This window comes from Symphodus melops (assembly GCF_947650265.1).
Source record: "Symphodus melops genome assembly, contig: scaffold_482, whole genome shotgun sequence".
Lineage (NCBI taxonomy): Eukaryota > Metazoa > Chordata > Actinopteri > Labriformes > Labridae > Symphodus > Symphodus melops.
The window spans coordinates 1-12617 of NW_027636500.1; the positions used below are offsets into that span (position 1 = coordinate 1).

Consider the following 12617-nt stretch of genomic DNA (forward strand, 5'->3'; position numbering starts at 1 on the left):
CCCTCTCTCTCTCTCTCTCTCTCTCTCTCTCTCTGGATTTTTTTGGGATGTGGTATCAGCAGACCTCAAACCAAGAAACAATGACATCTAGTTTGTGTAAACTGGAATGACCTCCGTGTGGTTTTAAACCTTCACTGACCAGTGGGGGGTCGGTCTCCCTCCATCAGTGTTTCCCACTGACAGAGCACTGAGGCGGGACGTCCTTGTGTGGGCCCCCTCTTATGTTGAGCAGCTGGAGTCTTCTTCTAAATGAAACCAGATTAAACGTTGATTTTCTGATTTAAAAGTCGAGGAGTCGAGGCGACGCTTTTCTTCTTCTTCTTCTTCTTCTTCTTCTTGTTGGAGGTGTAAACTGATACGCGTGATCACAACCAGATACAATCAAGTGTATTTCACACAGCTGTCGAGCAGATCCAGAGTCAGAGGTTTTTATCTGGAGCAGAGCCCAGGTCTTTTAGTTTACAGAGAGCTGAGAAAACTTTCACTGAGCAGCTTGAAAACACCGTGGTGTTATCTCCCCCTCACGCAACCCCGTCCAAATCTACAGCGGATTATCGCGGACGCACGTCACATCAGCTCATTGTGTCGAAGCCGTTTTAATTTCAAAGGAAGTCGAAAGACGTTCATTGATCCTCTGGGTCGTCGATTGATTCTCGTTGTTGACTCGAGTTTCCATTTTTGTATTTCACGAACAAGCTGCTTCGGCTCTTTGGTCACTTACAAAACGTTCACCCTTTAAAATCGTGATTCGGCCATGTTGTTGATTTTGGCGCACTCAGAGTTTTAAGCACTTTTATAAATGTCCACCGTGTCCCAGCAGCAGAATAAAAACAGAGGTTTTGGTTCTTCTTCTCTTTTGATGAAATGTGTTTGAGTCTCTTCATTCGTCCGTGACTTTAGCAAAAAAAAAAAAAAAAAAGTTTTTTTACCAGTCTGGGGGCTCAAGCAGTCGGCTGTCTCGCCTCAAATCATCAAACGTTGAAATGGTTTTATTTAAAGGCAGGGTTGGTCATTTTCAGAAACCAGCAGGATTTTTTAAAGCCGCATTCTCTCCGTGCTCCTTCTTCACCCTCCCCCTTAGGCCACGCCCCCCCTCTTACATGCACTGGCGGCATAGGACCAGAAGTATCATGCTTTGAGTGTGGGCTTGTGCATGCATGGCGTAGAAAGGCGTGATTGGTTTATAAGACTCGAACCGAGTTCAGTCATTGGTCGAAGTTTTGATGGAAGATGACGGATTTTTCTCGTTTCTTTTTCAGAGAACCTGAGTTATTAATCTCTGTCAGGACCTAAAGACAATTTGATCCAAAATCTTACAAAGTGGATCTGGAGGAAATTACCTACCAAGCCTTTAACATGTGCAAATCTAATTCCAAAACCTCAGAGCAGAGCGAGGCTCACCCCCCCCCCCCTCAATAAACCCCAGATTTACGATTGACAAGTGTTCCACCGAGGAGTCAGAGGCTCGTTATTAAAAACACCGTGAGCAGTGAGAGCTGGAGCTGTCACGGCGTCCGTCAACCTGCTGCGGCTCCAAAACAAACTGTGCTCCGAGTCATCTGCTGCTCCGGTGCAGCAACACGACAGGATCCTGATCTTTCCCAGAAACCTTACTCACTCACTTTTTGTTTGTGTCCATGTGTCCCGCACGTTTGATTCCCTCCACCTCCACGCTGCTGGTCGAGGAGTCACCTTCTCGCCACATGTTGGGGAGCGCGTGAGTGACAGCTGCAGGTATGTAAACACTCGGAGAAACAAACAGACTCTGATAAGCTGACGTCTCCAGCTGATTCTAACTAACACAACGCTACATGTCCAGCTCATGAGGCCTGTTAGTGCTGCACAGAAACCAGCTATGTTTGTTTATTTTCTTACATGACTTTATTTACATGTCAGCTAAAGAATAATCCACTTGCATCAATGAATTAATCATTGAATCCAACAGCTATAAAGCTCGTTTCCAAATTCAAATGCGTGGTACGTATCACGGTTGTTTGATTCAAGTTTTAAACGTGTTTGGGGAACAAATGCACGTTGTGGTCCGGCTGTTTTGGACGACAAAGACTCGTCCACCGTCGATGTTTACATCAGCATGAAGCGACGTTAAAGGTCAACTGTCGGCTCGGCAGTGAGGAGGAAACGCTCGAGGAAGAAGAAGAAGAAGAAGCAGCTGGTTTCAGTTCGTCAAACCTGACTCCACGCTGGGAGTTTAACGCGACCTGATGCTACGATATTTGCAGGTGCACGTCCAATCAGATGAAGGCGGCTATGATGACGATCATATCGATGGAAGCGTCAAGCTCGGGACATCCTCGGCTCATTCATCAGCCACCTGGACTCTCTGATCCGTCTATAAAGAAGTCAGCGAGGGGCCTTTATATTCTGCAGCACGTGAGCCGAAAAAAAAGACCAGAATGCACTGCAGCACCAGAACAGAGCGTTTGGTTCTGCTTCCCCCCCCCTGCAGGGATCAATAAAGTCGGACTTTAATGAGCGGTCCGTGGAACAGCGAAATAAAAGACGGACAAACTCAAGTGGCCACAGATGGGATTTAAACACCAAAAAAAAAGAGAGAGAGAGAGAGGGTCGTAACGAGACGAACATTTCCAGGTCCAAAGATGTTGCCTCATCTCTCTGCTGCCCTGCTCTCCGTCTGTCAGGCTCCGAGTCTGCAGCCCTGATGTCCCACTCGAGACACGTCTGTCACGCCTCGGCCTCGGCCTGGACAGACTGTGAAGCACAGCTGTGTGATGAAGCTGATGGGTCAGGAGTGAAGAAGAACTCCTGGTCCAGGTAAAGACGTTTAAAAGAGCGATGCTGCATCAAAACGACGACACCTTTTCACACACGCACTCCTGAAAACGTTTTGAATATTTCAGCCGGCTTCCTGTGAAATCTGTTGTTGGTTTTTTTGCACGGCAGCTACGTGATGACTAATGTTTCCTCGGGCAGCCTGAAGTCGCTCCTGCTGTCTCGGATGAGATGAGCTGCTTCTGATGGTATCGTCACTCAGCAGCCTCGACCGTCAGCGTGTCCATGTTTCAGTGGGATTGAAGAAACAATATGGAAGTGACTCGTGTCACTGTCTTGAAAGCGTGCCTGTAAGTTTGAGATCCTGCAGCGTGTTTGTTGTGTTTGTGGACAGATGTGTCACCTCAGCAGGAAACTGTGGCCGTCTGAGCGTGTGGTGACTAAATGGAAATAGAAGAAGCACGCACGGACACACACGTGGACAAACATGCATGACAGGAAAACGAGACAACAAGGAGAAGTATCTAAATACGGTGTCAGCGGCGACAAATACAGAAACAGATGCACAGACGTGCAAATAAAAAAAAACGACTCCAAACAGGAAATCAGCATCGAATATCAAAACAAGACGTCCATCAGCGTCTGCAGTCTGAACTCGACACTCACAGATATGTCCGTGACTCTGCTGGCCTCATGCAGCTGTTTGACCCTTGACCTCAGCGTCAGAGAAGACACCGACGGTTTGTCTCCGTCCCAGCGGGAGGAGCACCTGCGTCGCCGGATCCTGCAGGTACAGAACGTGGAGGACGAAGGCTGGAAGCAGGAAGTGAGCGCAGCCGCGAGTCAACATCTGCTGATGATTAAAACTTCTTCTGATAACCGATGAAAGCTCAAGGTCACAAGGAGGTGAAGTACATGTGGAAAGGAAAACATGTTTTTATATGTGAGCACATCTGGTTGATGTAACTTTATGAAAACAAAAGTACAACTACAGAAGATGGTGGCGAACAAAACTGAGCAAAAAAAAATTAACAACACAACTTTGGTAAAATCGCACGTCGGGTTTTTATGTGTCTCCAGCTTTACCCTGAGCTGGTGGAGGGTTTGGTGCCTTGCTTAAGGGCACCCACGGCATTGTTCAAGAGGTGGTCTGGCACCTCTCCAGCTACCAGACCACCTTCTGTATTTTGGTCCACATCGGGACTTGAAGTCCCTACAGGCCGAGCTGCTGTGTTTGGAGTTTGCATGTGTTTAAAGTCAGTGATGGTTGCACGATGGGACGTTTCCTCTGACCCACCTTCTATGATCCTGCAGGAGGGGGGGGAGGACCAGGACCAGGACCAGGACCAGGACCAGGACCAGGACCAGCTGTGTCAGAGGACAGTACCAGTCTCACAGCTCTGCAGCCCTCATCAGAGAAATGACAGAGAAAACAATCAGGATTCAGTCGGTGGTCATTCCCCTCAGGGTGCTTTAATCACGCTGTGACCGGCGTCCATAAATCTGCGTCATAAAGCGGCTGTGCGGTGTGATGGTGCAGCAGCAGAATAATAAATCCCAGCTACAATGAGAGTGAAGGAGGCATTAACATTAACGACGCCGCGTCACTACTTCAAACATGCTGCCGTGATGGACGGCCTGAGAGAGAGAGAGAGAGAGAGAGTATTTGACCCTCAGGTGGGCGGGACAAGCAGGTAGGATTTATCAGTCCTTTGGTTTGTTTTTTTATGGCCTCACATGTTCTGCCTCATTACAGACGACCTGCATCGAGCTGCATGATGACGACTTCTTTTCAAACTACGACTCAGCAGAATTTGTTACTGTTCCAGATGTGTACGCTGTACTTTAGCCTAGCGTAGCTTCAACGTATTCAAAGACGCTGTGCACCTTTAAAGATCGACAGATTGGGTTGATCTGGTTTTTCATTCAGCAAAATTTAAAGACTTTAACCTGAATGAATTCTGCATCTCTAGACTCTCTAGACCCCCTTTTTTTAAAGGTCTCGGTCTCGTCTCAGAATCTATAGCATTTTTTCACTCTCGTCGTGTGATCAGAATGCGCGAACTCTGGATTGTAAATTAATCTTAAACTTTTTCCACGTCATTAAGTTATCTTCCTAAAACAACAAACGTACTGACACGCTTGCTGTTCACAAGATGAGACATTTTTCCGTGACATCGGTGTTGTCTCGTTGTCTGGATCTCGTCCCGCCTCGGTGTTAGCCTTGGCTAGCCATCTTGAAATGTCTTGGTCTTGCCTCGGGGCTCAGAGCTCTCTGGTCTCAGGGTACGTCGGCCACTCGGAGGTCCGGAAAAGTTAGACTCTTCTCTCAGAGATGACAGCCAACGGATTAGAAGCTGATTAGCGGACCTTAAAGATGGCACCACTTCAGGCCAGCAAGAATTACTAGCTTGTCTAATTTTCCACAAAAACAAAAAAGGTTTACAGGTTGCATTCTGTGCAACGAGCTCGACATCAAAAAAATCACAAGAGGTTGAGCCACAGCTTAACTTTTCTTGAACAGTTTCCTGATATCTCTTTACTTACCTCTCTAGCAGTAAGGGCCGTGCACACGTATGTATGTTTCCTCTCTGGATGTGCATGTACGTATGCACAGAATTCAGTGAAGGATAAATCTGAGATAATTAAGAATTAAGTGTTGTGCAGCTTTGCTTGTTTGTGTGTACCGCTGATCATTAAAACTTTTCTCCCAAACACAAAAGTCCAAACATGTACTTTGTTGCATGCCGAGCGAGAAAAACAAAAGTGTGAAACTCTCCCTTTCTCTGTAAGAGAGAGAGAGAGAGAGAGAGAGAGAGAGAGGTGAATTTAGATTCTTTCTGACCGAGCAGATCCCACAGTGAAGGCAGATCAAAGCCGCATGCTGGACCGGCTCGCTCATCACTCAGCCCCCGGAGTGTATCAGACTGTCAGGATATAAACACCACCGCACAGGCAAAATATTTCCTCCGCGGAGATCTTAACCCCAAACACAGGTCCTTGAATGCATCATCTGTCATCATGCAGAGCTGCACATGTGCACGCTCAGCGAACACCTGCGCTGCAGACCACGCCGCTCATTCTCGTGGACTTCAAACAATGCAGGAATGTCCCAAACGCTCGGAGCTGAGGCGACCATGTCTGAAGGAGAGCGAGCTGGAGCAGGTGAGTCATCAGAACGCCATGCGGCAGAGATCGCCGATCAATCAGCAGCCGAGGCCCAGTACTTTTGTGATTGTGAGGATTTTAAATACTTTGAGAACCAGAAAAAGAAAGTCTCCAATCAGAAAGGAATAAACTCAATCATCATGACATCACCGTGAAGCTAACGACAGGCTGAGAGCTGACAAACACCGCTCCAACCGTTCAACCACGTCAGCTACACGTCTAAAAACATTCAATCGAGACATGAGCTAATCACATCTATGTTTTTATTTTTTTTTCTACCAGGCTGTAAATATGTTCATACATAAGCCAAGAATATCGATGCGATCCGAAAAGGTGGAGCGAAACACTGCAGTCCGTTGATTGGTGGAAAGAATCCCTTCCCGCGCTGCAGCGGGAAATAAACAACCCGGCTGTGTTTGAATACACAATCGATTTGTTTATTGGTCTGTATTTCTGCTGGTTGCTCAGCCTTCTCTGAAACAAAGCTGGATTGACTGCTGGATCGTCGTCATCGTTGGTTTAGTTTGTGTCGACTTGACCAAACCGTGCTGATCCATACCGGACCGCTGTGTGGAAACGGGGCTAAAGGAAGGCTTGTTCGGTGATTGAAGGTTTTTTTTTTTTTTTTTTAATTTAAATAAATGGAGAACCGGAGCTTCCCGGGGAAAACCAAACCACAAATTCACGATCACAGATTGGTGTCAAATGGTCGTGCTGATCCAGTGGCTGGTGAGATTAGCCAGTTTATCAGAGATCGGTGGGAAGCGGACAGGTTGTTGCGGTCGCTTTCCTGGCAGGGGATTGGATGGACACGGTGTGGAGGCGTCGTCCTATTTTGGGGCTGTTCTGATGGATTTTTGACACACATCTGTTTTTGGTATTTCTGGCTTGGTGTCAAGAGGACGTGGAGTGAGTACACTCCGGTCCACATCAGGATACTTCCTGGTCAAGCCTGCTCATCTGGTGAGCTGACGGAGTTTCTAGTCCCCTCCTTGACTTTGACGGCAGCACGCTGACGAGGCTCGCTCACCTCGTCACTGAACACGAAAGGCTTTTGGAGTTCTTTGTCCATTCTTTTGATCTGACGGAGGACCCTCATCGCCCTCCGATATAAGACATCAACTTCAGCGTCTGTTATTACTGGCCTAGCCTTTTCAACACTCTCATTAATGCTAGCACATTTGTCCAAATCTTCTGACTTGCTTTTTTGCTCGTGTGCAAGCTCCTCGTCTGCTCTTCGTCTTTCCTCCATCCTTCGTTTACCCTCTTCTTCCGCAAGTATCTCATCCTTTTCTGTGCTTGAAATTATTTGTAGTTCATGGTCAAGGTTCTCCTGACGGCTGGGAGACTTCAAATCCCATTGGTGCCTCCCGAAGAGGCCGATAAAGCAGCCCGTGTTTGTCCACAAGCGAACGTTACAGTCCAACCCTGCAGTGATTACGTTTTCCCGTTCAGAGTCGAACGCAACACTCACGACCTCCGAGAGGTGAGCTTTCCAGGAGCCCAGCAAAGTGGGAGGACACAAGGACACCTTCCATCCATTTGTGATCTCAAATGGCTCTTTGAGGGGCTCTTTCTCTGACCAAACTCGTTCAATGTCCCACAGACTAATGTGTCCTTCACTGTCCCCGGTCAGTAAAATCTTCTCCTTGACATCAGTTGACATGGTGGTAAGGACAGCACTTTCATCTCTCACTGCCTTAAACTTTCCCAACAGACCTCCCTTGATTTTAGGAGACCAGGCGTAGATGTAGCCACCTGAATACGTTATCAGTGTGGCTGTGTCTCCTCTGGTTACCCTGGTCTTCAGACATAGAAGAAGACTTTTGTTTTTAGGAGTCTTTCCTGTGACGTTCCTTTTACACATGCTAACAGGCAGACGTCCCATCTGTGCTGCGTGTCCTTTGCCCACCATGTTTGTCATCGGACTCCGCTGGGAATTTATCCAGAAGACGGCCTCCGCCAAATCAACGGACCACAGTTTCCAGACAAGAATATATCCGTTGCTCGAGGCGGTGATTAGAGTGTTTTCATGCAGGTCCATGGAGCAAACATCTTCTAAGTACTCGTGCATCATATATCTGTGGTTTTTGTTTTCCAAATCCATGTTGAAAATGGCCCTGGAGTTCATTCCGGACACCAAAATTCTGTCGCCTTTGCACACAATTCCCGACACCTTTTTCGGCACGGCACCAGACAGAACCACGAGCTGTTCTCCGTTGTTGAAGTTCCAGAGTCTCACTTTCCCGTCGTGACAAATTGTGATTAATCTACGCTGTGTCCCGTCAAACGCGACGGCGACGAGCCCCGCCTGTTCGTCGGGAGTGATTTTGAACTGCAGTTCAGCTTTTCCCGTCATGACGCTCCACAACGTCGCCACGCCTTTCTGGCAAACGGAGATGACCTGTTTGAAGATGCCGTGGTAGAGGGCACAGCCCAGCGGCGCGCTGTGGGAGTTTAACGACATTTGAAAAACTTCCGTTCCTCTTCCAAGATTTTTTGCGACATCTGAAGTTGCCACTATGAATTCATTGTTCACAGTGTTGTAACAAACGCTGCTGATTGGGCTTGTCCCCAATCCCTCAACCTGAATGCTTTGCTTACATGTCCAGTAAGTCATGCACCACACACGTACATTCTTGCCATGAGATAAACTGAGAAGCAGTTTATCCTGCTTGTTGAACATAACGTGGATGACGGGTTTGGTGTGACCTTCCATTATCTTGTTAGGCGCCTTGGTTTTACCTGGAATCCACACTCGCAGTAATCCATCTTCGCCACCAGTCACCAGACGGTTAGCACAGTATTCGACACAGGTGAACTTATCCGGACCTGACTTGCTATGATAGGTTTTGATTTCCAATGTGTTGTCCTCGGACAGGGCGATGAGGCCCATCTCCCTGGACGAAGCGCTGCAGACGGTAAAGGCTTCGAGGTTTGGGATAAATCGGATCCGACTGCAAGCGTCGTTGAAGAGGCGTCTTCTGTGACTATGAAAGTTGCTGGTTTGCTTCTTCAAAAGGGATGAAATGTAAACTGTTGGATACTTCCTCAGGGAGATTTTCTCGTAGCTTTCTTGGCAGAAGAGGCCATAAAATTGGATGTCATCGGAGATGAAAATGTACACGTATCCTTTTGAGTCACCAAAGGAAAACAACGCTTTTGTACCATCAGACCAGTAGTCCATGCATGTCACCTTGTTGTCCTGTAGTATTAAGGCATTGCTGATCGTAAAATCAGAGCATTTATAAAATAGCAGCTCTCTGTCATTGGTGGAGACGGCAATCTGTTTGAGCTCTGGCAGGTCGGTCATGTCATTAACAAACATCTTAGTCTTCTTCATGTACGGGAGTTTGTTCTCTTCAATAACCAGGGATATTGTCGTAGGACTCTCAAACCTGTCGGTCCAGATGTTCAGTACCCCATCAGAAGTCACGGAAAGGTACTGACCTTTCAAATACTTTCTACATTTTGTAACTGACCCGCTGAGATTACGCTCGGCTGCCTCGGCGTCATTAAACGGTTTGAAGACGACTTTAACAATCGTCTTGTAATGATTCACGGGTGTAACTTCGAAAGGTTTGGGAAACGGTAGCTCCAAGTTGGATGACGCGTTGTCTTTGAACAGCAGGAAGTTACATAGCTCATTGATGTCGACGGTGGAATCGCAGTTTGTGTCGATTTTCATGTGAAGTGCCTTGAAGTCTTCGTCAGACTCGCACTCGAAAGTCTCGCTTCCTAAATATTTCATCTCACTGATCAGTTTCATCGCCACGCAAAACTCCTCCATGTCCAATCCTCCACTGTTGTCCTCATCGGCCTCTTCAAATACTCGGATGATCTCGCCGATGTTATCAGTTGGGGAAATCTTCTCCGCCGTGGCGTCCATTGGAGAAATATCCTTCTCGAAGTCTTCGCGGCTCGCCATTGGTACAACTTTCGATATGAGCAGTTGAACCTGGGAACGAGTCTTTCGCGTGAGTTAGCAAGTCGACGAGGTCGGAAAGCAAAGAGGTCAGATTCAGATTCAGAATGAGAGATTCAAGAAATCCTCGAGCTTGTGTTTGGATTCTCTTTTCGGCTTTGATGTATGACATTCTCGATGACATCACAGAACGTGCTTTGATGTATGACATTCTCGATGACATCACAGAACGTGCTTTGATGTATGACATTCTCGATGACATCACAGAACGTGCTTTGATGTATGACATTCTCGATGACATCACAGAACGTGCTTTGATGTATGACATTCTCGATGACATCACAGAACGTGCTTTGATGTATGACATTCTCGATGACATCACAGAACGTGCTTTGATGTATGACATTCTCGATGACATCACAGAACGTGCTTTGATGTCCTCAAATGAAAACAGGAGTGAAAAAAAAACGCTCAATTGAGCGCAAAGATGGCGGAAGTTCATTCCAGAGGCTCGGAGCAACGACCTGGAACGACCGGTCACCTCTAGTGTGATAATGAGCTCGAGGGACCTTCATCAGGTTCTGATCCATAGACCTCAGCGCCCCCACAGGAGCGTAAGGCTGGATCAGCTCACTAAGGTAAGAGGGAGCCTGACCATGTAGGGCTCTGAAGGCCAGAACCAGGATTTTAAACCTGAACCTAAAGGACACTGGCAGCCAGTGAAGGTCTTTCAGAACCGGGGACATGTGGGTCCTCCTATTTGTGCGGGTCAGAATTCTTGCTGCAGAATTTTGAACTAATTGCGGTCTAGAGAGCTCTTTCTTGTTAAGACAAGAAAACAAACGAATAAACAAAACAACTGTTGCCATGACAACAAAGCTGTTTTTTTTTTGGTTTTTTTTTTTACAGCAGAAATTAACAGACTTACAGTTTCACTCAAAAATGGAAATATGCCTGATTAGTTATTAGTTTTTAAATGCTTTCTCCACGTATCTTATCTCCTTTTCCTTGTGGGGGTTTTGTTTGCTTTGTCTTTTTTTTTTTTTTTTTTATATAGAATTAAAAATAATTTATTCTCCTCAGCAGTCTTTATTTCTAACGCTGTGTCCAATTAATTTGATCTGATTTTTGTATCTTCACAATCAGAATCGTTTTTTAATCGTCAAGTACCTTTTACATATACAGGGAATTTGTCGCAAAAAAAAAACAGTTAACATGCGAAATAAGGCCAAAATAAGAAGTCGTTAAATAAGAAAAATATAAGTAGCAAACATTAAATGTCTTATGTCTTTATCACCTCTGTTATTCTTATCTTTCCTGCACCGTTGTCTGTTGTGATTTAGCTTCGTCCTCTACTGGACTGTGTTACTACTTTGTTTGATAACACAGATTTGCATATTGCACATTTTTATATTGCTGCTTTAACACTGTACATTTCTCCATCTGTGAGATGAATTAAGGTTGATCTTATTTTACCCTCTCTGTTGGTTGAACTGGTTGAACTGATCCCTCGGCTGTTCCTGTGTCTACCAGTAGGTGGCACTCTTGTCCAATGAAAAAAATCCAACCACCAGAGGACAACTTTCCATGGCACATGGGTAAACTACGGGAAACTTTTTATAGAGGCTTTCACATGGGGCGCGCACGCCGAGTCTGTGTGAGAGAATCGAGCCTCTCTGCTGCCGTTAATGGGAGGCAGATGGCGTTGGCTCGCACGCTGCTCGCTAATGAGGGAAACGTGGAGCTGGTGGAGGTTTCACACAAGCAGGCACACTGGATGATGATTGTGTGTTTGAGTCTGTTGCTGTCACACAGACAGGAGGAGCTGATCCACTTATTTTGCTCGGAGTAATGCGGCCTGACATTTAGAGGCTATGAGAAAGCAGGTTTGGAATTCATGTGAAAATTAAAAACATTTCGTCTGAGAGAAATGTCACAGATTCAGATTCTTTTATTCTTTTTTTTTTTTTTCTTGTTGGGACAGCTGACGGGAGACGGGAAACACTGGGAGGAGAGGGTGGAGGATGATATGCGGCAAAAGGCCGAGGTCAGATCCGAACCCACAGCCACCAGGACGAGGACTGCAGCCTCCGTGCGTCATAACCGCCAGGCCATACGGCGCCCCAGAGGGGATTTCCTAAATCAAGGGCACGCCATGATCCTGTATTTTATAGCAGATACTACATATTTATCTCTGAAACCAAATGTTCACTTGGTCCAGGCTGCTGCTGGCTGTAAATTGAACTTTGCAGTTTGAATCCCGACCCGTTCTGTCCTTGAACTGTAAATAATGGTGGTCAAAGCCGAAGTGACGTCAACCATTGGTTACTGAAGGGGGGCTTTGGAAGCCTGTCAGTGGCGGTCTCCGTGCTGGAAATGCAGGCGCACCCTAACTTCCTGTCAACGCAACGAGAAGCTTATGGCTGGAGCTGAGGTGGGACAAACCGTGACATCGGTCAACTACGGGCCATATTTTATAAAAACCTATCCTTGAAATCAAAACTGCTGAGTCATCAAAACATTCCCCCCGTACAGTGTGTGTGGATGGAGACATGAGCTAATCACACCTATTTGGTTTTTTGAAGCAGGCTGTAAACATGTTCATGTCTGCTGTAAAAACAGGCTGTTTGAATGGGTGTGTATGTGACTTCCTGTGCTGCTGCAGCCAGCCTCTAGTGGACACTCCAGGTACTGCAGCCAGCCTCTAGTGGACACTCCAGGAACTGCAGCCAGCCTCTAGTGGACACTCCAGGAACTGCAGCCAGCCTCTAGT

The 12617-nt window shown here is 46.6% G+C and overlaps 1 protein-coding gene across 1 annotated transcript; it reads right to left on the minus strand.

Annotated features, from left to right (window-relative positions):
- Positions 1 to 6640: 6640 nt before the first annotated feature.
- On the minus strand, positions 6641 to 9931 carry LOC306819439 (WD repeat-containing protein on Y chromosome-like). The gene has a single exon (XM_079373238.1). It carries the CDS (start codon positions 9845 to 9847, stop codon positions 6866 to 6868), a length of 2982 nt encoding a protein of 993 aa, XP_079229364.1. The 5' UTR covers positions 9848 to 9931; the 3' UTR covers positions 6641 to 6865.
- Between the last annotated feature and the right edge of the window lie 2686 nt (positions 9932 to 12617).

Coding starts and splice junctions, on each gene's coding strand:
- LOC306819439 (XM_079373238.1), bottom strand. CDS start 9,847: ATGGCGAGCCGCGAAGACTTCGAGAAGGATATTTCTCCAATGGACGCC.